Source organism: Spermophilus citellus (assembly GCF_964194105.1).
Source record: "Spermophilus citellus genome assembly, chromosome: 19".
Taxonomy (NCBI): domain Eukaryota; kingdom Metazoa; phylum Chordata; class Mammalia; order Rodentia; family Sciuridae; genus Spermophilus; species Spermophilus citellus.
Genome location: NC_138201.1, coordinates 19567106 through 19592132, shown reverse-complemented (window position 1 = coordinate 19592132; position 25027 = coordinate 19567106). Strand labels below are relative to the sequence as shown.

At 65.0% G+C, this 25027-nt stretch overlaps 1 protein-coding gene across 6 annotated transcripts in view; it reads right to left on the bottom strand.

Annotated features, from left to right (window-relative positions):
• IQSEC1 (IQ motif and Sec7 domain ArfGEF 1) overlaps positions 1 to 25027 on the bottom strand; it is a 193133-nt gene that overhangs the window by 12353 nt on the left and 155753 nt on the right. For all 6 annotated transcript variants that reach the window (XM_081276256.1, XM_081276257.1, XM_081276258.1 and 3 more), the window contains 5 exons: positions 14339 to 14618; positions 10441 to 11678; positions 3967 to 4128; positions 1936 to 2058; positions 1005 to 1171 (listed from right to left, as the gene is read on the bottom strand). In XM_081276256.1, the coding sequence (XP_081132382.1) occupies positions 1005 to 1171; positions 1936 to 2058; positions 3967 to 4128; positions 10441 to 11678; positions 14339 to 14618 (1970 nt within the window). Of the gene's footprint in view, positions 1 to 1004; positions 1172 to 1935; positions 2059 to 3966; positions 4129 to 10440; positions 11679 to 14338; positions 14619 to 25027 lie in introns of those variants that run through there.

Sequence of the window (25027 nt, the reverse complement as noted above, 5' to 3'; positions counted from 1 at the left end):
CCTGCCCCGCCTGGCGCACCACTTGCTCTGTGACCGTGGACCTGGCCCTTCTTTGCCCTGGCTGTCCCTTCTCAAGCACAGGAAGGACAGAGTGACCCGAGCTCCTGGCTGGAAGAGAGAAGACTGAGGACAGGCCCCTACCTAGGAAGGACCCTGGGAAGGGGAGCCCCGTCCCTCCCTGGGCAGCGGGTTAGAGGACCCCGACTGTGGGGTCAACAGGTGGGATGATGGACGCAGCCCTGAAGCCACTGCCGTGTCCACCCCTGTCCTGGGCATCTCTGGCTCCTCCTGGGGACTCTGACCACCAGCATCAGGCTGGGCCCAGTGAGGGGACAGGGCAGGGAGGCCGGGCGGGGCAGGGAGCTCGCAGCCCCTGCTCCCGTGCTCCATCAAGGGATCCCCAGTCGCCTTCACTCCCGCCTGGCCACGCGACTTCACAACTGTGGACCTGAAGTCCCTGGGGCCTGCAGGTCCCCACAGACAGCACAGGGACCCAGGGTGACCGCTCAGGCCACGCCGTCCCCCAGCCCTCAGCCTGGGGGCCTTTGTCTGGGGAATCCTGTGGCCTTTCCTGCCACAGCCAGCAGGGGGCAGGCAAAGACGCCGTAAACCCCAGCAGAAACCCCGGAGCCGAGGGACACCGTGCCCAGGGGAATCCTTGGCCACAGGGGAAGGGGTGCCGGAGCTCTGGTTTAGAGAGTAGCTCCGTGAGCGATGCCCGCCTGTCACCCCAGCAGCTGGGGAGTCTGAGGCAGGAGGATCGCAAGGTGGAGGCCAGCCTCAGCAATTCAGCGAGGCCCTGTCTCTAAATAAAAATGGGCTGGGGTGCTGCCCAGTGGTTAGCGCCCTGGGTTCTTTCCCTGGGACTGGAGGCCGATGGGAATGGCCAGGGGGCCAGGCCGGGCTCCAGCTCACACACCACTTGGGGACCCTGGCACCTGGGAGCCTCCAGGGGCGGGTGCTGGGGGAGCCGGGCAGGGCAGCCCGTGGTGGCAGCGGCTCACCTCGTAGGTTCTTGACAAAGTCCTCGAGCTTCATCTTGCGCTCGGGCTTGACGTTGGGGCTGTACATGTCCGTGTTGAGCAGGATGATGGCGAAGGCCAGGATGAAGATGGTGTCCGGGTTCCGGAACTGGCGCACCACCCCGGGGTTGCAGATGCAGTACCGCTGGCTGGGGACGAGAGCCAGTCAGGGCCCCCAGGACGCGCGCCACCCTCCCCGGAACTGGGGGGACACTGGCTGCCACAGTTGGTTCTGACTGTCCTCAAGCCCCTCCCAGCCTGGTCCTGGGTCCCTGGGGGTGCTCACAGCCCGCCTCAGCCGGGCATCACGTTTACTGTCCCCACGGCCACCCTGCCTCCAGGACACCCTGTTAATGACATCGTGGAGGAGCAGGGACAGGCAGGAGCTGCGATTCAGTCCTCCCCGTGCTGGGGTCCCGGCTTGGAACTGTCCCCTCCAGGAAGCCCAGTGGGCTGCGGGGCTAGGTGTCCCCAAGGGCCCCAGGCACTGGACTCCTTGGCTTCCGTCTCCAGGGCAGGGCGGTGCTGTCCCAGCTGTCCAGGTGAGGAGTGAGGCCCAGAGTGGGCAAGCCAGCAGCCTGGGGTCACACAGCAGGCAGCAGGGTGACAGGGAACCAAGCCATTGTCACAGGGCTGGGGGAGGAGCCACTGGGGGAGCTGCTGCCCGGGAGAAGGAGTGCGCAGAGGAGCAGAAGGGGAACTGGAGAGGACCAGAGGGGGACGTGCCCAGGACTCGGAGATGCGAGAACCCAGCGGGGGGTCGCCGTCCTCTGCTCCGGAGTTCTCAGGTGCAAATCTGGGGCAGACACGGTCCCCTCAGGAGGAATAGGGGCCCCAGCAGCAGCTTGGACGCAGGCAAGCAGTAGGGTCCACCCCGGCTCCGGCGCAGGGGACGGAGGGCCCCGGGCCCCACCTGAAGGCCTCGATGAGCCGCTCCACCTTCTGGGCCTCGCCCTGGACCCGGATGTGGGCCTGGAACTTCCTGAGGGCCTCGTCCAGCTCCATGGCAGAGAAGTCCATCTCGTCCACCACGCAGCTGGAACGCAAGACGCCCGGGCCGTGTGAGGGTCTCCCTGGGCACAGCGCCGACCCTGGGCCCGGGACAGGCTGCGGGCAGGTCGCATTCAGAACCTTCCAGAAAGACCGCAGCCCTGGTAGCCTGCGACCCCTGAACTAGGAGACTGGGGCCCACGGCCACTCTGGACCAGCCCCTCCCGCGTGGCCAGCAGGGCCACCTGTGGGGGAGCTGCCCTGTGTCCCTCAGGCACGGTCAGGACACCTCTCCCTGGAGACTGGTCTCACCACAGGGCCCGTGGGTGGTGGGGTGGGCAGGGGCCAGCTGGTGGGTGGCCGTGTGTGGCCTGATTGGCCACAGCCCTGCCCCCAGGGCCGCCCTTCAGCCCAGCCACAGTGATCCCCAAACGGGCCAGGGGGGGACTGCACCAGGAACCCCATGGGTGGCGGCATGGCGTCTGGCCACCTCTAATGCAGCTGTGGCCACAGTCACCGCCACCGGGCTGCAGGGCTTTGGGCCACCAAGGACCTGCTGCCTGTTCCCAGGGTCCTCCTGCACTGGGGACGGGCATCAGTGTGGCTGCGTCCCCGACCTCCGGGCAGCCTGGGCGGGACCCTCGGGGTGGCTGTGGCTGCAGAGGGACAGCAGGGAGCGAGCCGGGCACTGCTGCCCTCGACGAGGCCGGGCGGTGGTCGGAGCCTGGCGGCTTCCTGAAGCCACTGCTATTTTCTGACAGGAGGACAATGGCCGGATTTCCCCTGGCCAGGAGCCAGCCGGGGGGCAGCAGGGACATGGCGGGTGGCGCCCAAGCCCCTCACCAGGGGCCATCTGCTCTTCCTGCGCTGCTTCCTCCCTCCCACTGGTTGGAAAGGGGTGAGAGGGACAATGACCATGGCAGGTGACACTGGAGCTCCCTGGTTGAAGGAGCAGGCAGGGCCAGATGCAGGGGCCACTGAGGGCCCCATGGGCTGAGAGGGAATGTGGGGTGCAGGCCACATGGTCGTGTGGGCTTGGGGTGCCCGGCCAGCCCCTCCCTCGAAGCCTCGATGTCTTGGTGTGACACAGAGCAGGCCACCACTCCCAGGGACATGAGGCACACACCAACAGGGACTCTGGTCTCTACTGGATGCAGGACACCCAGCCAGAGCTGGGGCCCAGACCTGAAGCTGCAGGTGCCCGGGAGGTCCTGACACAGGAGGCTCAGGGAATGTCGTCACTCGAGGGCGGCGACCCCTCAGGGCTAGGTGGACAGTCAGGCCAAGGGTGCAGAAGGGAGTCAGGCGAGGGGTCAGCGTAAGACCCATGAGCCTGCCCGGCAGGGTGTGTGGAGGACCAAGGAAGGTAACTGAGCCCTGAGTCCTCAGATCTGACCGGCCAGGGACCCGAAATATTAAAACAAAAGATAAACAAAACTTTGCTCGTGTTGAGCTGAGCAGTGGTGCAGGCCTGTCATCCCAGTGGCTCGGGAGGCTGAGGCAGGAGGATTGCAAGGTGGAGGCCAGCCTCAGCCACTTAGTGAGGCCCTGAGCAACTCAGTGAGACCCCGTCTCTAAATAAAATCTAAAAAGGGCTGGGGACGGGGCTCAGTGGTTAAGTGTCCCTGGGTTGAAACCCTGGGACCAAAAAACCCAAAAAACAACAAAACCCAACTGTGCCCGTGAGGACCAGGGACAGACCCGGGGGCTCTCTGTGCCCTACACCGCAGTCTGACCACCACCTCAGGCCAGGCAGGAGGCCACGCGAACCCCAGGGCACCTGACGTAGGGGATTGAGCACGGGATCCTGCCACTGCAGGCTCGGGAAGCAGCGCCCAGGACACCCGGGAACTCCCGTGTGTGTGCGTGTCCCGGGGTGGTGACACAGCAGGGACAGCACATGCCCTTGGCCTGGGTCTGCGTCCCCGCATCCCAGCGGTCCCTGGCCACTCACTCGAGCACATCGCGGTTGAACTGCTTCTGCCGGTTGCCCAGGAACTCCCCGATCATCTGGCGGCTGAGACCCTTGCGCTGCAGCAGGAAGTGGGCCACGCCCACGGGGGTGTCAGGGACAAAGCCTCGTTCGATGAGGTACTGCACGCCCTTCTCAGGCTTCCTGGGGGACGAGAGCAGGCTCAGCCACTGGAGGGGACGGCCACCTCCTGCCTCCTGCCCCCACGGGCTCCTGCCACGCTGTCCCACCCTCAGAGTCGAGACCTCCCCTCACGGTGGCCAGAGTGACAGCCAGCAGTGAACCAGGCCTGGGGTGGCCCTGGGACACTCCGGGGTGCTGGAGCGTGACCCCACGTTGTGGCCTCACCCGCACACACCCAGAGTCGCCCAACACAGCCCAGCTCCCTGTACCCTTTGGCCAGGAAGCTGCTGCAGGACACCCAAAGCCAACAACCCCAACATGTGACAGTGACATCTTCCTGTCCCCATAGCGGTCCGGGGCCGACCAATTCCCTGAATCCCCCCTCCTTGGGCTCAGCATTCAAGGCACACGCGGGGCACGACTTCTACCACCGTCAGGAGCCCTGGGCAGTCCTCAGGCCACAGGGACGCCCTGAAGAAGCACCATAAGGCGTGGCCCACGCCTGTCATCCCAGCAGCTGGGGAGGCTGAGGCAGGAGGATCGCAAACTGGAGGCCAGCCTCAGCCACTCAGCGAGACCCTGTCTCTAAATAAAAATTAGAAAGGGCTGGGGATGGGGCTCTGTGATTAAACGCCCCTGGGTTCAATCCCTGGAACCCCAAAATGAAAATACCAAAACCTATCAGCACCGTCCAGATGCACAACTTGGGAGGGAAAGAGGCCCGAGAGGCCGACGGCCCAGGGAGGACGGCTCTGGGGCTGGGTCGCGTCTCCCGGGTGCAGAAGGCCAGGCCCCGTAGGGATGGCAGGAAGTGGGGATGGGACTTGGGACCTGGCGGCTGTGCGCAGGGCCAGGGGGTCCAGGTGGGCTATGGGACACCGCTGGCCGCCCCTCCTCTGGCCCACGGCCTCCCGAGGTGGCAGGTCTGGCCTTGGCTAAGGGGCAGCACAGTCACAGGAGACAAGGTGGCGTGAGGCACTGGGAAGGGCCACACGTGACCCCGGAGGGTGCATGGGCTGGGGGGCTGCCGGGCTCTCGGGGAGAGGCATGGTGTCCCTGCTGGGTGGGGCCCTCGGGCCAGCCTGGCTCTCTGTCCCCAGATGCGAGTCGCTGAGGCCACCACGCAGCTGATGCCCGCTGGGGACGACCATCTGCGAGGGGCTGGTGTGGCCCACACCCACTGGCCCCGAGGACATCCCTCCCACTGCCCACCAGCCGAGGTCCTCCAGCGGCCACCCAGGTGGGCGGAGTGCAGGGCTCTGCTGTCCCCTGGGTGGCCACAGAGTCAAAGGCCACTTCCCTCGCCGGTGGTGTGTGCGGCTCCCGGGGACACCAGGAAGCCACCTCCTGGCCTCCAGGTGGCTGTGCTGTTGTACCCCAGGACGGCCACACACGGGAAACCCGTCCCCAGGAGGCTGACAGAGAGGGGGCCATGGGGTGACCCTGCCCCCACAGCTGTGCAGGGCTGGGACCACCTGGTCCCTCCAGGGTGCTGACAAGGTGCCTGGCCGGGCCCAGCGTCCTCCCCTCCTGGGGACGCGCCCACATTCCCCTAGCATCGGGGACCTGAGCGCCAGTCCCTCTGTCCTGGGTGGCTGAGGGCACAGTGGGAAAAGGGGAGGGGTCAAGCTACAAGGCTGTGCGTGGGGCCGTGGGGACATGGGCTCTCTGAGTCTGTGCCTGGCACAGGGCAGTGGGGACTGTGCCAGTGACACCCAGCCCAGTGGTGGGCTGGAGCCCAGAGCCTGGCGCCGAAGGAGTCCGCGAAGGAGCAGGCAGGTGGAGCAGAGAGGCCCCCTCTGAGCAGGGACCAAGGGACAGGCACAGGAGTGGCTGGGAACTGTGGGTAGAGGCCCTGGACGGGGGGGTGTGGGACTGGCGACCCTGGGAGCTGTCGCGGGGCCTGGGGGAGGGGAGGGGAGGGCAGGGCATGGTGGGCCAGGCCAGAGCAGGTGCCGGCTTCCTCCTGGGAGACCAGGAGCTCAGCTCTGGGGAGTGAAGGGTCCGTTTCCACATTGAGATGGGGCCTGTGGCTACTGAGACCCAGGGCCAGGCCCCGGCCAGAGCCAAGCTGGTGGCCCCTGCGGCTTCCAGGGGTGGCCCGTGGAGGAGGTTGGAGAAGGGACTTACTACCTGGTGAGGGTGGAGGGCACACGTTGGCAGGTGGGCACCTGTGTGCATCCACATGTGTGAGTGCAGGGGTGGGTGGCCGGGGTGTACGGGAGGGACGGAGTCACCATCCCAGGCGGCCCCAGCCCAGGGCAAGAAGGACGGATCCCACCCGACTCGGCAAAAGCAAGGATCCAAAGCCGGGTACCAAGGACCCTGGGGGGGACGGCAGGTGACACGGGCTGGAGAGGCAGGGCAGGAGCCCCGAACGGCTTCCTGCTGAGGGGACCAGCCTTAGAGTGTGGCCCTGGTGGTGGCAGCCAGTGCCCCAGACACTTCCAGGGCGAATCCCCTGTCCGGGGACCTTGCCAGTGTCCCCTCCCACAGGGAGGCCCCCCGTCCAGTGCAGACCTCCTCGCCCACTGTCCCTGCAGAGCCCTGCGCTCTGTGCCCAAGGGACACGCACCTTACAGGTTCCGCAACGTGTCCCACAGGACTAGCCGCAGCTGCCACCCAGTCCCCTCGGCCTCTTCCTGTCACAGAGCCGCACTGTCCCACCCCTGTCCAGGGCGGGAGCGGTGGGCCAGCCCTGCCTACTGGACAGTGAGCAGAGGGCGCATGTGCCACTCCGAGGGACGGCAGCGCGACCCCTGCAGCCTCCCTTACTGGTCACCCGAGCACCCGCTGAGGGCCAGGCATGGTGCCAGGGGACATCCTCATCAGAGTGACACGAAGGAGGGAGGTACGATCCAAGCACCCAGGGATGGACGGCAGCGCTGATGTCCTGGGCATGGCCCCGGGGGCCGAGTCTGGCCAACCAGCTGGGTGACCTAGAGCTAGTTCCTGAACCTCTCTGTGCCTGTGTTCTGGGACTGGCTCGGTGCACACGTCAGTCACTGGGAAGAGTCAACAAGCTTGTCCACAAAGCATATGTCCCCAGCCCTCAGAGGCGCTCTGGCCACGGGGCCGAGCCAACTTCAGGATGCCCCAGGGACCCGGATGAGGTGTCAGCTTTGGATGGGCCAAAGGGACAGGCAGGAAGAGGCTCCTTGAGGAGGTGGCCCTGAACAGGAGCAAGAAGAACAGGAAGAAGGTTCCTGGTGGACAGAAGGGCCACTGCAAAAGCCTCAGCGGACAGACACTTCCATAAGGGCACAGAGAGGTTAAGGCACTTAGCTCCAGGGCGCCCAGCAAGATGAAAGTGATGGACTATGAGCCCCTCCCCCACCCCGGGAGGCCCCGGAAAATGCCATCCCTGCCACTCAGAGGCAGCCCTGTCCAGCAGGTTCTGAGCACCCCACTGCTCTCTCGCCATCCCCAGCTGCCCCGCACGTCTGGGCCCTGCCGTGGCTGACGTGCTCTGGCAGGTGTCGGGAGTGGCCCGCCCCAGCCCCCTCTGTCTGCGCCCGGGTCTGCCCCGCGCCTCCCGAGGCTGGCAGGGGACGCCTCCCTGACATCTGACACTGACCCAGGGTCCAGTGCCACCGGGAGCCAGGACCACGCAGCCACCTGCCCCTGAGCCACTCGGGGCCACTGGGCAAGAGGGAGCCATGGCAGGCTCCAGGCAAGAGCAGGCCCTGCACCTGTCCAGGTCGGAGCTGCCCACGAGGAGCGTCCCTACCGGGAGTCCTTGGACTTCCAATCCCACTGGCGAGCTGCGTCCCATGACCCAGTGGCTGTCTTCACCCCCGGCTTCAGGCCTGACAGAGACCACTTCCTGCTGACCACAGGAAGTGGCCCTGGGAGCCGACCTGGCGCCAGCAGGAACCTGCAGGGGCAGAGACCCCACTTCCTGCAGGGGCTGGAGACCGCTGGTGGCCCTGTTGCCCAGGGGACAGGGCTGCAGCAGGGGACCAGGGAAGACACTTTTGGTCAAACTGGTGTGAGCAGGTCCCTGTGCCCTGAGATGCAAAGGCCCCTGACCCAGAGGGAGGCCAAGGGTCCCCCCCGAGGCCACAGGCTGAGCCACAGAATCCCCGCAGGCCCCGCACACCTGGAAGGGCCTTCTGGAGGGACCCAGGTCCTGCAGGACAGTCCCCTCCCTTCTGCCCACCCACCTGCAGGGCCAGCAGCACCCCTCCCGCGGCCCCGGCTCTATCCACTCTGATGCCCACACGCGGGAACCAAGGGGGACGATCATCTCCTGACCAGAGGTGGCAGGTCCTGCTTCCTGGGGGCTCAACACTGTGACCCCAGGCCCAAGGACAATGCGGTCTGGACATGGTGAGAACCACTGGCCACATGGCCCCGCCCAGGAAGGGGAGACCAGCTCCGAAGACCCACTCCCCGGGCTCCCGAGGGCCACTGCAAAGCAGAGGGCGTGACCGTGGCCTTGGGCCCAACCCCGGGTCCCCCTGCTCCACCCCGTGGTGGCTGCAGCAGGCTGCAGGGTCCCCAGAGGTGACAAGCACAGGAACTGAGCACTGGGGGAAGACTGTCCCCAAACAGGACCCCAGGCTGGGAGGGCCACTGAGGCCCGTGCACAGCTCCAAGCTCCACAGGGGTCCTGCACTGTCACCCAGGGGCCACCAGGCCAGGACGGGATGAGCACAGCCAGGCACGTGCCCTGGGTCTCAGGAGTGGCCCCGGGGTGGACCTCAGTGCCACTGGCAAGCGGGAGTGTCAGGCCGAGGTCCCTGCTGGTCACTGTGGCGCTCTGGTGCTGACGCCAGCTGCCCTGGGCCAGTTCCCTCGAGTCAGCGGTCCTGCTCCGGGTCTCAGTTCAGACCTGTCCCCGGGGAAGGGGCCCGACTCCACTGTGGACACCGTCCCGACACCGTGGCTTTCACAGGTGCGTTCGGGAGCCGGGGGCTCAGGTCCCACGGCTGGTCAGTGACAGAGCCGGCCCCCTCCTGGACACGGTCAGGGGTCAGGGCCCGGCTCAAGACCACGGTGACATCTGGATCCCCTCCCCCTGCCTCCTCAAGCTGCCGGCCAGATGTGTGGCCAGGGGCAGGGACAAGGGCTAGGCACCTGGGGACATCTGGACGCTGGCCTTGGCAGCCTCCTTGGCAGGTGGGCCCTCCCACCGAGGGTCCCCTCTGCAGGCCCTCAGACCCCGGGCAAGGGTCAGCACCCAGCTGTGGCTTCCCCTCCACAGGGGACCTGCCAGCCTGTCCAGACCGGGCCATCCCCTCGTGAGCTGCCCCCAGGGCCTATGTGCAGAGGGGGCCACCTGGTCTGGAGGCGGGACAGGGCTGAGCTGGGACCAGGGACCAGTGCACACCCTGTGCCACCCGAGTACTCAAGGCCCGGCCAGCGAGGCCCGCGCACCAGCGGCTCCTCCACACAGCGGAAACGCACCCAGTGCATGCTGACCCCTTGGCCTGGACCAGCCGGCTCCAGAGCATCTGCAGGGATGGGACTGTCCACCCACACGTGATGCGGGAGCCTCTTCCAGGTGACCATTGCCCCTGAGGGACGGGTCAACCTTCGTCCTCTTTAATACACGCAGCCACCTGCAGCTGGGCCTGCGCATCCTCCCCGCTGACTGCGTAAAACAGTCAAGTTTTCCCCGGGCACCTCTGAGCTCCAGGCCAGGCCAGCAGCCAGCAGAGCTGGTCAGGCACCTTCCTGAGCTGGTCCTAAGTCCCCAGGGAGAACTAGTAACGAGAAACACGCCCGTTCAGATCCAGAGCTGGGTGCGGGGCACACGCCTGCAGATCTGGCAACTTGGAGGCCGAGGCAGGAGGATGGCAAGTTCGAGGCCAGCCTCAGCCACCCAGCAAGATGCTGTCACTACAAGAATTTTTTTTAAAGCAACTGAGGATGTCCTTTGGATACTTCCCATGGGTCCATCTGATGAGATATGAGCTACCCAGAAAGATAGGAAAGTTAGAGATGGACAGAAAAGACTCAGGTCCCTAAGGACCCATGGGGGGACAGGTCTCTGATGTCCCCAGATGGGGCAGTCATGTCATGTCCACATCCACAGCCCCAGGGAGGCCACACATAATGGCATCTGATGACCCCAACCCCAGAAGTGGGGGGGATGGAAATGACTCAACCTGAGGTTTCAGGAGAGCCTGCGGAGGCCCTGCTAGGAACAGCCTCCCTCCACTCAGCCTCCCGGAGGCCAGGCTGCCCATGCCCCCGCGCCCGCTGTCCCCCAGCAGACCCCCGTGGGTGGCTGCCCGTGCCCTCCCGCTCCCTGCCATCCCCCAGCCCCGTGCCCTCCCCCTCCGTGCCATCCCCGGGCCCTGTCCCCGCCCCCGCGGGCCTCACTTGTTGAAGAGGTTGAGGCCGATGCGGTAGTGCCTCTTGCGCACCACGTCGTGGCTGAAGGCGGGCGAGTCCCAGCTGTGGCGCGCCTCCTTGTGGTAGGTGGGCTTGCTCAGCGCCTGCTCCCGCAGGCTGTCGCGCGACGACGACTCGGAGCTGCAGTGGATGGTGTCGTTGGAGTTGGACGTGCTGTTGATGCTGTCGTTGTCGCCGTCCGAGTAGTCCGACTCCGACTTGCTCTGCCGGTTGGCCGAGCCGTTGATGGCCAGGTGGCCCTCCAAGGGCCGCGGCGGCCGGGCGCGGGGCTCTGGCTCATCGCGGGTCCCCTTGACGCCATGCGCGATGCGCTTGGGGCTGCCCTGCGGCCCGACCCGGCCGCGCTCGTAGGCCCCGGACCTCTGCAGCGAGCCTCGCTCCGAGCGGTCGCTGAGGTCGGCCGAGCTGTCGCTGGGCGGCTCGATGGTCAGCAGGGGCAGGCGCCCGGCGCGCAGCCGCGGCTCAGGCCGCTCCAGGGACGCCGTGCCACCCGCATCCGCATCCGCGCGCTCCTCGGGCGTCGCCAGCGCCCAATAGTCCGCGGCCGCGCCACCCGCCCGGAGCCGCGAGTCCGACTCCGCGCTGGACGGTCGGTCCCCGGCCTGCGACAGCGGCAGGGGCGGCGACAGCTCCTCCTCGTCGATGTACAGCGTGACGTCGCTGTAGGAGGCGGTCATCTCGTCCAGTTTATGGGGGTCCAGGCCGTGCAAGGCCGGGGGCGGCTCGCTGTCGCGGGCGCGGGCCACCTCGGCCACGGGCGCCTCCTCGGCGTGCAGGCTGCGACAATTGAGGGCGTCGTCGATGGACTCGGCCAGCGACTTCACCTGCCGGGAAAAGGCGTCCTCCAGCTCCGTGATGGCGTCCGCGAAGTCGCCGGCGGGGGCCGCGGGCGGCAGCGCGGCGGGCGGCTCCCCCAGCTCCGCGCACTCGGCGGGCACCAGGGTCCCCAGCGGGGTGCCGTCGTTGGTCACCGAGACCTGCTTGCCCTCGAAGTAAGAGCTGTGCAGCTTCTCGGGACCCTCGAAGGAGAACTGCATCCTCATGTTGGACAGCACGATGCGGCGCGACATGCGGCTCTCGGACATGGAGCTGCGCAGGCGCTCAAAGTTCTTGTTCATCTGGTACTGGCGGAAGGCCGTCTGGATGGTGCGCGCCGCATGGCGGGTCACCAGGCGCCCCCCATACTTGCGCTCCAGCATCTCCACCTGCGGGGAAGGAGAGAGTGAGGCCGCCCGGTCCCCAGCTCGCCCACCCCCGCCCTCGGGTTGGTGGGGTTCTTTAGGGTTCCAGGGATGGAGCAGGGGCACTTACCCACGGAGCCACCTCCCTGAGCCCTGTCCCCAGCCCTTTTTAGATTTTATTTTGAGACAGGGTCTTGTGGAGTTGCTTAGGGCCTCACTAAGTGGCTGAGGCTGGGCTCCAATTCGTGATCCTCCTACCTCAGCCTCCCCAGCTCTGGGATGTCAGGCGTGGGCCACCACGCCCAGCTTCTTCTTCATTCTATAGGAATGTGACCTGCCAGGGCCTCACTGTGTCTCCAGACAACTGCTGGGGGAGGCCTGTGGATTCTGGGGTCACACCACGTCAAAGGGGAGGCATGGGCAGCCCTGCAGGGCTTCTCAGAGCCTCTCAAGGTGGCGGGAGACCACAATGAGGTTCCCAAACGGCCTGAGTTACAGATGCCGTGGGTCCTGGCACATCTTAGGGCACAGCCTGATCAAACCCCTCTAGAGGTGCCGGCAGGGGTGAAGCCGGTCCCCTGGAGGCCAAGGACCCGAGGCAGGTCGGGTCACATGCCAAACACCCCAGCAAGGCCCGAGCACTGAGGACGGGCACTGGGGTTCAAGGCCAAGTGCCTGGCTGTAACCCTGCCTCTACCCCAGGGAACCACGGGGCTCCTCAGTTTCCCCATCTGGAAAGTGGGACCTGCCTCCTGGGCCTCTGGGAGTCCTGGGTGACGTGAGTACAAAGCGCTCGGCACACCAGACCCCAGCTGAGTGGCTGAGGCTGGTCTTGAACTCGTGATCCTCCTGCAGCTGAGCCTGCTCTGTGAACCCTCAGCACCCCCTGCGCAGGTGGGCAAACTGAGGCCCAGAGGGACGGACCCTCAGCTCCAGCGGCCTGCACCAGAGCTGGGCCAAAAGGCAGGTAGCCCAGCCGTCCTGGGTTGCAGGAGGGGGTGGACAGAGGACGGGCTCAGGGTCCGGGAATGGCAGGGGCGGCAGTTTCTCTCCTGCTCTGAGCTGCTGGACGCCACCCAGGAGCACCACCTGCTGCCCGGGAGCCAGCTGAGCCCCATCCTGGGGGTTGCCAATGGACCCCACAAATCCTGGGGCCACTCGAGGCCCGAGGCCAAGCGCTGGGAAAGTCCTTCCGGTCCCTAAGGCCCAAGGGTCCCCGGCTCCTCCTGCCAGGCCTGGACGGGATGTCCCAAACACCAGGCGCTCCAGGCCCCTCTCCTGCCAGCCTGGGCAGGTGGTCACCTGCTTCCTCAGCTCTCCTCCCAAGTGCGAGTATGATGGAAACTTCCAGAAGGTAGACACAGTCTCCAAGTTACCAAGTTACCAAGCAGGCCACAGTGGGCCAGGCCAGGCCCACCCGCCAGGTCAGTCTGCGTCCTGGAACCTGGGGAAGCAGCCGGGCAGCCCAGGGGCCACACACCACCTCCTGGGCTCTCAGGCGGGCAGGGAGGAGTGACCGGCCCGCAGGGGACACATGGTGCCAGAGAAGGCCCTGTGGCCAGGGCTGTGGCTCTGGCTCTCACTCACCTGAGGGAAACTTCTGGAACAGTGTCAATAAGGAACCGAGAGGAAGGCTCACCCACAAAGCAGAACTGCCACGTCTCAAAGACTCGGGGACAGTCCCCGACACCCACCCAGGCTCTGCTCTCAGGGGACGCATTCAACCTCCCTGGGGCTCCTCTCACTACTGCGGGTGCTGTGTCCCCTGATGAAGACTCTTGTGGAATAGAGCATCCACTCGCCTCCAGCAGTGCTCACGCCATCTGCCGATTCCCGTTTTTACTTTGCTTGCTAGGAAGCTCAGTGGACCCTGGGCTGCTCTGTGCCTGTGCATGTCACCTTGTCTCTTGCCTCTGCACCACTTGTTCCCTTTGCAGTCCTCACACACACCAAGCTCAGTACCTCGGGACTTTTGCAGCTGCTGTCACCTCTTTGGGGAATACCCAATTCTCACGTCCACCCCCTTATTTGACGCTGCCACCACCCAGAGCTACTCTATTTCTATTCTTTTTTGGGTACTAGGGGTGCTTAACCCCTGAGCCCTGTCCCCAGCCCTTTTTACCTTTTTATTTTGAGACAGGGTGTTGCTGAGTTGCTTAGGGTCTTGCTAAGTTGCTGAGGCTGGCCTCTAATTTGCAATCCTCCTGCCTCAGCCTCCAAGTCGCTGGGATGACAGGTGTGTGCCCACCATGCCCAGCAAGCCACTCTCTTTCCCCCAATTTTATGGCCCTTTCCAGAACTAAACTGACCCCTTTTGCAGGGCTGGGCCTCACATGCTGGGAGGGCTCTGTGACACCCAGAGGACCGGACACTCCTCTGTCCCCCTCAACCCCAAGAGGCTGCCTCTTAGCTGGGGGCGGTGGCCCACGCCTGTCATCCCAGTGGCTCGGGAGGCTGAGGCAGGAGGATGGTGAGTTCCAAGCCAGCCTCAGCAACAGCGAGGCCCTGAGGAGCTCTGTCTCCAAATAAAATGCAAAATAGGGCTGGAAGGGACTTGAAGGCCCCTCTGATCCCGTGGAGCCCACAGGGACGGAGGCCAGGCGCACCTGGTCTGCACGCGGTGTCCACTCTCGGGAGTTTGGTCTTGGCCTCTGGGGCAGGAGGGTGGCCTTAACCCCACCTACCTGCTTGTCCTGCAGGTCTGAGGACAGCTCATAGCTCTCAGAGAGTGACCGCGAGCGCTTGATGGCGTCCTCCTCGGCCTGCTTGCGCAGGATGGACGTGGAGTGCTGCAGCCGGGGTCTCCGTGGGCGCTGTGGCCCCGCGTGCAGCCCATAGGCGCCGGGCGTGAGCTCGCACTGCTCCGGGCTGAGGCTGGCCCCGGGCACTAGTGGGCCCTGGTGGTAGGCCGACGGGCTGTCCAGGGACGTGCCGGTCTCACTGCTGGGGGCCTCGCCCTCAACGCTGCAGGGGGAGAGAAGTGTCCTGTGAGCGGGCATCGAGGACCCGGGCGCCAGTTGGCCCGCACCTGCTGCCCGCTCCCCGTCCCACGATGGCATCCCCACGTGCCTGAGGGACCCCGAGGAGACCCTGAGCAGCACCATCCTGTGGATCCCAGCCACCCACGGGCTTCATATCCTCAGTCAGACCTGCCCCTCTCCAGCAGCCACCGTTGCCAGCGAGTGGCTTTATTTAGGAGGCTGCCCCAGGGACAACCAGCGGTATGGCTCCGGGGCTGCTGGCAACTCAGTCTGGCACACAGTAGGTGCTCAGTAAATACGCTCAGTCCCTCTCTGTCACCACCTGGATTCTACATGCCCCCAGGGCCTTCTCTGAGTGGCTGAGGCTGGCCTCCAACGTGCGATCCTCCTGCCTCAGCCTCCCAAGTAGCTGGGATCACAGGCCTGGGCCACCGCACCCGGCCTGAGAGGTCTCCACCAGGCAATTCAGTCAAAACAGGGACATTAGGGTGGACACTTGTATAATGGGGAGGAGATCAGGACACAGATGGGCAGGGTGGGGGGCCACGTGGAGACACGGGAGGCACCCTCCAAGAGCCCAGGAGACGGGCCCAAGCCCCATCCCCTGGCCTCCAGCCATGAGATGGCAGTGTCCCTGGCACCTGGCCTGTGGCACTATCTGGGCTGAGAACTGGGCACCAGGTTCTGCAGACATTTTCTTTAACCCTTAAAAGGACGATTGGCAGGGGCCACCTACGGGGAGAAGACCCTGCCCGAGCCACCAGCACTGAGCAGGAGCGGGCGGTGGGCCAGAGCCCGGGGGTGGCCGCCGGGACCTGCCGCCTCTCACGCCCTCGTGTCCAGCACACCCCTGACCTCTGCACAGCGGTGGCAGCGCAGGGTCAGCCAGGGGGACAGTGGGTGGGGACAGCCGGGCCTGCAGGTGACTCATCTCGACTCTGGGACTCACAACACTTTTCGCTCCATGCAGACGCTGGGTCCCCCGTGGACGGCTTTCCAGCAAGGGACAGGCCAGAGGGAGACGTGAACACACGTCGCCAGTGTGACCTCTTGTCACCCTGCCAGGTACCCTGTGCCCGGGACATTACTCAACCCATGGCTGGAAGGGACTTGAAGACCCCTCTGGTCTCTGGGGCAGGGTGGAGGTCTCAGTGGAAGTGGCCCCAGGGGGACAGGGGACACAGGGGCCACCCAGGCGGTGGGAACGCCCTGCATTCAACAGCTGGCCAACTGGTCTACCCGGGCCCCGCCTGTTCCTGCTGCCCTTGGGGCTGCGGGACTCCACTGTCTGCTGTCGGCTCCCGGGAGGGCCTGGGCGAGACCCGGGGTGAGGCTCGGAAGGAGGCCGGCAGAGCCGGTGCAGAGGGAGCCTGGCCCCGGATCCAGGTCCACCCTGAGCCAGGGCCGCTGACCGATCTCAGCTCTCGCTGTCTGGTTCACACAGAGGGACAGAGTGTCCGCTCCAGCCATGGGCTCTGGCCTCCAGGGACAACCCATCTCGTCCCCAGGGGCTCGGGTGTCAGGGCACATGTCGTTGAGGCCTGGCCTGGCCTCTGCGTGGCTATGACCACGGCCATCCCCCCCTCTGCAGGCCTCAGCTTCCCTCTCAAGGACGCCAAGGTGGCTCCCCTTCGAGATCCTCCAACCTCTGAAGAGCCACCGTCCCCTCTCCCCTGCACCCACCACTTCCTCTGGGCCAGTGCATAGGAGGGATGGGGCCAGCTAATGGTCTGCCCAGTGCCCGGTCACAAAACCGCGTTCCTCTACTGACCGTCTGCAGGAGGGAGCGAACCGCCACTCTTGATCTCAGGCCTTTACTCCTCAGAGGACGGAGGACAAAGCCCAGCCCATTCTGCCTGGCCTCCAGACCCAGCCTCCAGACCCAGCCTCCAGGCCCAGCCTCTAGACCCAGCCCCCAGCGGGGCCGCACTCTGTGGCCTGATCCGTGCAGCCCGTTAGGACATCACAGCACCTGCGTCCCCTGCTGTGTTTCACTCAGAGGCCAAATCTGTGTCTCTGAGCCCGAGGCTGATGGGAGACACAGCCTTGAACTGGGGGAGACACAGCCAGGCTCCCAGGCTAGAGAGGGGACTCAGTGGTCCTCAAGGCTGAGTGAGCGGCATTGCGGAGACAGACGGGTCTCCTCAGGGTCCCTGAGTGGAGCCTGAAGCCCTTGGAGGCACTGAACTCGTGGAAGGGGGCGTGACCCCGAGCGGCCACCAGCAGTCCAGGGCTCAGGAGCAAGGCCCAGCCTGGGACTGCGCAGGGCCAGCCTCCCTCAGCCTGGCTGCGTGGCGGGGACACGACAGGACATCAGCGTGGGTGTCCTCCATCCTGGAGGGAGGCGTGGGACCTGGGAAGGGGCCCTTTGGGACATGAGGTGGAAGTACTTAGGGGCTGTGCGGCCCAGAGGTCCTGCTCTGTGACGCTGGGGACCAGCAGGTTCCAGAATGTTCTAGGGAGAAAGAACCAGGGCTCTCCTTAAGAGCATCCTCTCCAGGAAGGGAGGTTCTGACGGTCACCCCTAGGCTGCCCCTTGACCCCTGGGCAGCATCCCTTTCCTCCTACCCCCAGCCCACGCCAACCGCATTCAGCTGTCACCAAGACTAGTCAAAAGTGTACGCAGAAGCCAGACGCGGGGGTGCACGCATCATCCCAGCGGCTTGGGAGGCTGGGGCAGGAGGATTACAAGTTGGAGGCCAGCCTCAGCAATTTAAAGAGAGGCGCTAAGCAACTCAGTGAGGCCCTGTCTCTAAATAAAATACAAGGTACAGTTGGGGACAGGCCTCAGTGGCCGACTGTCCTTGAGTTCAATCCCTGGTACCAAGAAAGAAAAAAAAATCTATGCAGATGGCATCCCCAGGGGTGGGACACGGTGTCCCTAGGGGTGGGCTTGGCGCCCTTCTGAACTGCAGGGAGAACAAAACAGAAAACTAATCGCAAATGGATCCAAATGTCCCAACATGACAGGGGACACCCAGGGGACCCGCACGGCCCCGGGCTTACAGCTGGCAGCCAGTGCGGGAAGAATTCCTCTGCGATCTCGGAGGACCCTGTCTGACGTGGACGACGTCACGTCCTGACGGTGCCCCCAGCAGCCACCCAAGTGCGACGCTCCCAGAGCCCGCGTCAGAGATGACCAGAGCTGATCAGCAGAACGGTCAGTGTCGCCTGTCGACAAGCCCGGGCAGCCGAGGGAGGGGTCGCGATTAGCATCTAGTTGGTGGCCCCCGGTCAGGAAGTCACCAGATTTCATTCCCGGAGATTGGGCTGCCACGTGGCTCCTCCTGCCTCCTGATTAGGAGGCCACTCTGCCCCGTTTCTTCCTGGGGGGGAGGGGGACTATCCAAAATGTCATTTAACTGTGACTCTTTCCCTCCCAGGCAGAGGGGCAGATGTCCTAGAGACTCGGAGCTCTAAAATGAGGCTCATGTGCTGGCCACAGTGGCCCACGCCTGTCATCCAGCGGCTCGGGAGGCTGAGGCAGGAGGATCACAAGTTGGAGGCCAGCCTCAGCAAAAGTGAGGCCCTAAATAACTGTCCCTAAATAAAATACAAAATGGGGCTGCGGAGGTGGCCCCATGGTTGAGGGCCCCTGGGTTCAATCCCCAGGGGGCTTCCTAGCTGAGGGCCGTGGTACATGCCTATAATCCCAGTGGTTTGGGAGGCAGAGGCAGGAGGATTGCCAATTGGAGGCCAGCCTCAGCAACTGAGTGCGACCCTAACAAAAAAATCAATAAGGAGGCTGGGGACTGAGGCCCAGCGGTCTCGACCTCCAGGACCCAGGGAAACCGGCTTAGAAGCCACGTTCACTGGGCGTCGCGCGTGTTTGACTCGGGTTCCTGGGACACGGGCTGAGTGGCTTTGGGTCCTGGAGGTGGACTTGGGGAGGGGCACAGAGCTGCCCCAGTCCCTGGCCCCGGCCTCCCACCTCCTGAGCCTCACCGCCCAGGTCAGGCCCCTGCGGAGCTCTGTCCCCAAGCCTGCGCCATCAGAGGTCCCTCCACGGCCCCATGAGCATCCTCCACAGCAGCCCAGCGACCATCTCCAACGACACGGGCCACGCGCAGCTCGAGCCACAGGCAGGACGGCCCTGGTCCCTGGCGATGCCCGGCAGTTTAGAGCTTCTGGAACGTTCTCTGGCAGTTGGGCGGCCCCACGCTCTCAGAGGAGGCTCCGGGTGCGGGGCCCTTCCCAGAGATTTCTCCCAAGGACGGACGCCCAGGCGCAGGGAGGTGACCCGAGGACGCTTCCCGGTCACCGGCACGGCTGACCTGATGCCCTGCGCCACCAGGGACCCGGTGGCCCTCCCCACATCGAGGACACGAGGCCAGCGGCGGGGGATGTGTCTGGGTGGTGGGAAGATGGAGGGGAAGCCACTGCGAGCTGAGCGGCCAGAGAAGCCACCAAAAGCCACACTAGCCACCAGCCCCAGTGTCAGGTCACGGTGGACGGCGACTGGGTCCCGAGCCCCGGAAGCTGGCGCAGTCATGTCACCTCCTCCCTGTCCCGGCAGGTGCACCCCAGGACCAGGGTCCCCAGCAGCATAGTGGGCCCATGGGGGGACCAGAGATGGCCCCCAGAGCAGCGGGGACCGCCACCTGAGGGAGGCACCCGGGCAGTCACCGTTCATGGTGATCAGTGGCTCTCCTCAGCAAAGGACGCCACGCCCCACGGTGTCCCCAAGGCGAGGAAGGGGCTCAGGAGTGAGCGCTGTCACGAGGTGTGCAAGCCACAGCTGTCGGGTCCCCACAGGACAGGGGCCAAGGGGACGTCCCCCGGCCCCTGTGCCAGTGCCACGGGGCCTCTGTGACCCTGTCCCGTCCCCTCTGCTCCCTGACCTCTGGGGAGTCGCACGAGGACCCCCGGGGACCACCACTGCCCGCTTCCTCTCCCTGTGGCTGTGGGACAGCAGGGGACAGCGGTGGGGGACCGTGACCAGCCCCGGCCTCCAGCAAAGGCAGGAGTGGCCAAGGAGAGGAGGGACCATGTCCAACACGGGCACAGGCTGGATGGCAGGAGCCCGGGTTGGGCGGCCCCACTCGGTGGCAGGGGTTGGGGCGAGGGGCTGTGGGGTCGAGAGCGACTCCCCTCAGCCAGAATGTCCCCCAGGGCAGCTCTGGGCCCGGGCAGGGGAGCAGGGGACCCCCCTCAGTGTCCATGGTGGTCAGCATGGCCGGCTCCCATGAAACTCAGTCCTATAGGAACAGAGAGGTTAAGTGTCTCCCCCAGGGCAGCACAGCTAGAGCGTGAGGACGCCCGATGGGCCTCGGGGTGCAGGGTCGGCCCCAGGACCTCCCTTGGTGGCAGGTCACAGGATGGCGTGGCACACGCACAGGGCACCAGAGCCTGGGTTCTCCAGGTCCTCACACCAGCCACCATCCCCGCCACGCCACAGGTGAAGACTCGGGACACCGCAGGGCGGGGACACGGTCAGCATGGACGCGGGGCTGACCATCTTGGACTCCTCTGTGAGCCTGCTGGGCCCCAGCTGTGCCGGGTGTCACCACCTGGGAGGTGGCGGGAGCAGGGACCGCCAGCCTCCTCCAGAGGCCCCGTCGAGGTCGGGCAGAGTGGGCTGGGCCTTGACCCTGGGGGTCCTTGACCCGGGGCCACATCACTTGATAACACCACCCCCTTCCAAGAAGGCTGGCCCCGGGCTGATGATGCAGGTGACCTTCCAGCTCCGTCTGTGGCTCAATGTCAACACCAGAAGCCTCAGGCCAGGGGCCGGCACAGGCCATAGCAAAAATGCCTTCTGACCTTACGTCTGTCCCCGCTCGCCTCTAGCCCTCCTGGGTCCGGGCGTCTGATTTCCTGAAAGGGACGCCAGATAAGGCAGGGACAGCTCATGTCCAGCCCTCATGTAGGGCTTTGTGTCTCTCTTGGTTGCCTGGGCCACATTAACCAAGGCTGATCACCCAGAAGAGAGGAGGTGATGATGCTCTTGCTCTGCACAGGACTCAAGCCTGTGTCATCTCCAGGCTCCGGACGGGGGACGGTGGGACAGACCAGGGCAGGGCCTGGGGAGGACGGGAAGGGACCTCAGACCATGTCCTCCGAGCGAGGGCGGGCATGGCACACCTGGAGCACAGCACCAGGGACCCCCAGGAGGGATGCGGGACCTGGGGACAGAGTCACGCAACACGAGAGGCTGAGGGCTCAAGTGTCCCTGCGCCCCGAGGCCGGGACACCCTCCCCAACCCTGGGTGCATTGCACTCAGAATCAAGGAGCTGGCGGCCTCTGTGGACACTCCAGAAGTCCCCCTGCGGGCTCTGCCGAGAGGACACAGTGAGTGGCCCGGCCACCAAGTGACCAGAACACGGTGCAGGACCTCGCCCGGCCTGCCTCCCAGGGCTGCCCAGAGCAGCCCCGGCCTCCAGCTTCCCTCTCTAGTCCCGGCACCTCCCACCACAGGACCCTTGCACATGCCATGCCCCATGCCTAAGGTGGCCTTCTAACTCCCGTCCCTCCCCTCTACCCAGAGGCTACCGATGACTTCACTCTGAACCGCACTGGCCAGCCCTCGGGAGCTGGACTCTCACGCACACAGCCCAGGCTGTGCCACCAAGCCCGAAAAGACTTTGGAAGTGTGTCCTCTTGGCTGAGTGCAGGCTCTGCAGGGAACTTGGCACCCGGGGACGGTCAGCTCTGTGGGAGGGGCCAGGCGAGGAGGGCAGCCCTGGGGACAGCTGAGGTCCTGGGGCTCCAGGGAAGGGCTGTGGCTTGGAGGCTCAAGACACTGGGCACGTGCAGACGGTGACAGGAGCCGAGAGGTGGCAGGAGGCAGGGGCTGGCCTGAGACGCCCCCGCAGGGGACAAGACCCTCGGGAATCCCTGTGCCCGCAGGGACCTGGTGTTCTCCCTCGATGCCCCACGAAGTGGGGTTCAGGCAGGGCTTGCTCCAGGAGCCTGGAGTCTGAATGGAACAGCGGGAGGAATGGGGTCCCCTGGCCCTGTGCCCAGCTGACGAGTGGGCATGACCCCCATCCTGGGTCCCGGTGGTCACCTTAAGCTTGTGGCCTCTGTGGAAGGCCTCGGGACTCCACAGCACAGCCAGGACCCCTCCCCGGGCCCCTGGCCTGACTGCCCACCATCTGCGGGGCAGGAAACGGGCCAGGCTGAGTGGCCACCACTCCACCTCCCGGGCCACAGTGTCATCTTTAATTAGCAGGCCCCGGGCCTCCGGCAGTGGCTTTTATATACAGAGAAAAATATAGGACTGAGGACAATGGGTGTCCCCAGGGGAGGCTATTTTTAGCGCTTTCCTTACTGAGTGGCTGGGCATCGCCCTGGCCCTCGGCTGCCCGGGCGACAGGGCAGGCGGACAGCAGCTGGGCACGCAGGGGCTTCTCGGCCGCTGGAGAGTCATCAAGAAGATGTGGGCCTAGGGGCGCCCCAAGCTGGGGGGAGGGGTGGCGGGGCGGCTGACCTGTGTCCCCGGTACCGTGTGGCACTTCCTCCCCGACGTCGCGATGGCAGGCCCCCTGCCTGCTGTGCTCTGGCTGGAGCCTCCGTCTCCCCGGGCACGGAGGGGGCGCTGCTGACGTGGCAAGGTGAGGCCGTGCCCAGGGGAGTCCTGGCGAGGCCACTGCCAAGCCGGGAGGGGCCAGTCTCAGGGCAGGCCTGGGCAGCGTCCTCAGGCAGAGCGCTGCTCTCATCAGGCACACCAGAGGCAGGAGTCAGAGGGCTGTGTGGCCTGGGAGCCCAGGGCTGGCCAACAGCATCCGCCAGGACCAAACCTCACTTCCCTAAACACAGACTGCTGTGTGTCTGCAGGAGCCAAGAGCACCTTCTCTGTGCTCCCTCAGGCTGTGTGTCTGCAGGAGCCAAGAGCACCTTCTCTGTGCTCCCTCAGGCTGTGTGTCTGCAGGAGCCAAGGGCACCTTCTCTGTGCTCCCTCAGGCTGTGTGTCTGCAGGAGCCAAGGGCACCTTCTCTGTGCTCCCTCAGGCTGTGTGTCTGCAGGAGCCATGGGCTCCTTCTCTGTGCTCTGACTCATTCCCACTGATGGACCAGAGGCCCAGGAGGGAGGATTCAGAACCCAGCTCATTTCTGACCTCAGAGGTCTTGGCTGTGAGTAAATGTGGCCAGCAGCCGGGGGGCAGGGAGGCCACCAGGCTGGGCCAGGCGCTGGTGGGGCCGGGGACAGGAAGTGGGAGCAGAGCCCCCCCTGCCTGGCAAGCACCTGCTTTTCCCTGGGCACAGGGCCAGCTAGCAGGGGCGGCGGGAGGCCCTGGGTGGGGTGCCCGGGGATGCCTGCCAGGCCCCGTCTGTGGACGCTGCTGGGCGGGAGTCCCTATCAGTGCCCGCCAGCCCCAGGGGCCCAGCCGCCCGTCGCAGGGAGCAGAGCCCAGCCAGGGCCCAGCCAAGACACTCCCCAGCCCACCCCACCGGGCCGGCAGCCCCCAGGTCTGAGAGAGCCTCTCACTCCCCAGGGCCATCTGTCTTGCATCCTGGGCCCCGTCCCCAGCAGAGCTGGCCAGAGGCCTGGCACCCACCAGCACCCCGTCCCTCACGAGGACATCAAGGGACCTCCAAAGGACAAGCACCCCAGGTCTCTGGCAGCGTGGCAGCCTGTGGCTGAGCCAGCCTGGTCAGTGTGGCTCACAGACTGCTCCGTGGGGCTGAACAGGGCTCTGCTTAAAACACTGGAACATGAGGATGACACTGTGACATCTGGAGGTCTCATGTGAAAACCCAGTGTTCTGCTGGACTCCGTGGCCCACGCCTGGCATCCCAGAAACTCGGGAGGCTGAGGCAGGAGGATCGCAAGGTGGAGGCCAGCCTCAGCAACTTGGCAGGCCCTGAGCAACTCAGGGAGACTCTGTCTTTAAATAAAATACCAAAAGGGCTGGGGACGGGACGGGGCTCCGTGGTCAGGTGACCCTGGGTTCAATCCCTGGGACCAAAAAGAAAAGAATAAACACAGTTAGCCTGGGCCAAGTCCATAACCACCCTTACCCCAGGGTGAAAGGCAGGAGGCCAGGATCAGAGGCCAACTGGGAAGCAGGCGGGGTCGAGGGGGGAGTGAGCGCTGTGGACGTCTGGCCGCGGACTCTGTCCTCTAACCTCCTTCTGCAAATGACCACAGGGGTTATGAAGGTCTCCCTCTTCTCAGGTATGGAAACTGGCCCAGGAGGCCAGACAGAGGGCAGGCCGATCGTGGCCAGCTCGGACCAGCCTCCTCGCAAGGGAGGGGGCGAGCCTTCAGAGCTCAGTGAGAACCCTTTAAAAAAACCAATAAATAACGACAGGCAGCCTCCACCGGGCCTCACCACCTACCCTAAGGGCCCGTGTTAATGGCTTTTCACCTTCTTGCCTCTGACGCTCACAGCACCTCGCCTGCTGGCGGAAACAGGAAGCCAAACACCATTTGGTTTCTCACTTTAAACCAGGACTCAGGCCGCTGTGGTGGCGCACGCCTGTCATCCAGCAGCTCAGGAGGCTGAGGCAGGAGGATCGCAAGTCGGAGGCCAGCCTCAGCTGCTTAAAAAGTGTCTTAAGAGATTTAATGAGACCCTGTCTCAAAATATAAAATAAGACAGGGCTGGGGACGTGGCTCAGGGTGAAGCGCCCTGGGTTCCATTACGGGACCAAAACCAAAACGCGTCCTGGGGACAGTGCTTCCACCCGCAGACCGGCCTCCACCCATTGGGGCAGAGGCGCCTGGGGCCTCCCATCTGGGACAATCTGAATGTTCCTTGTTCCTCTTAAGGATCCCTCTGTCCTCCCGCGGGCTTGTGTCCAGCACCCTACTGACGTCACAGGCCCTGGCCCTGGGTCTCCTCACCTCGCAGAACCTGTCGTGTCTACACTGATCCCTCAGGGAGTCAGGGGACAGTGGCTTTGGTCCCAGAACAGTGTTCTGTGCAGAGCAGGGGCTCAAAGCTACCCACGAATGCCACCCGTGCTGGGGACCAAGGGACACTCTCCCAGACGCCCTCGGGGTCCCTGGGGAGAGAGACAAGATACCAGGAGGGCCCCGTGAGTCGTCACCAACCAGCACGTGGGCTGGGACAATGACTTCACGGCACAGGAGGCAGAGCCCAGTCCTGAAGCCACACAGTGCACATCCCAGCCCTGGACCTTGGCGGTCAGTGGCCTGGACGACGTCCCCCCTGAAGCCCAGGGACAGCCCACGTCCCTCCTGCTGCGCCTCCTGAGGAACGACAACCCTCCCACAGGCTGCGCGGATGACGGCCAACGCCCGGATGGCCACTACTGTCATCTTTTCACTGACCTTTGCACAAAGAGGGGACACAGCCAGGGAGCGCTCTGCAGGGTCCCACCAGGGACTGTCATCGCGTCAGGAAGCCACAGAGCGAGGACATAAAATGGGAAGGAGGTGCCTTCTCCCAAGGAGCAGCAGCCCCTGCACAGGCCCAGGAC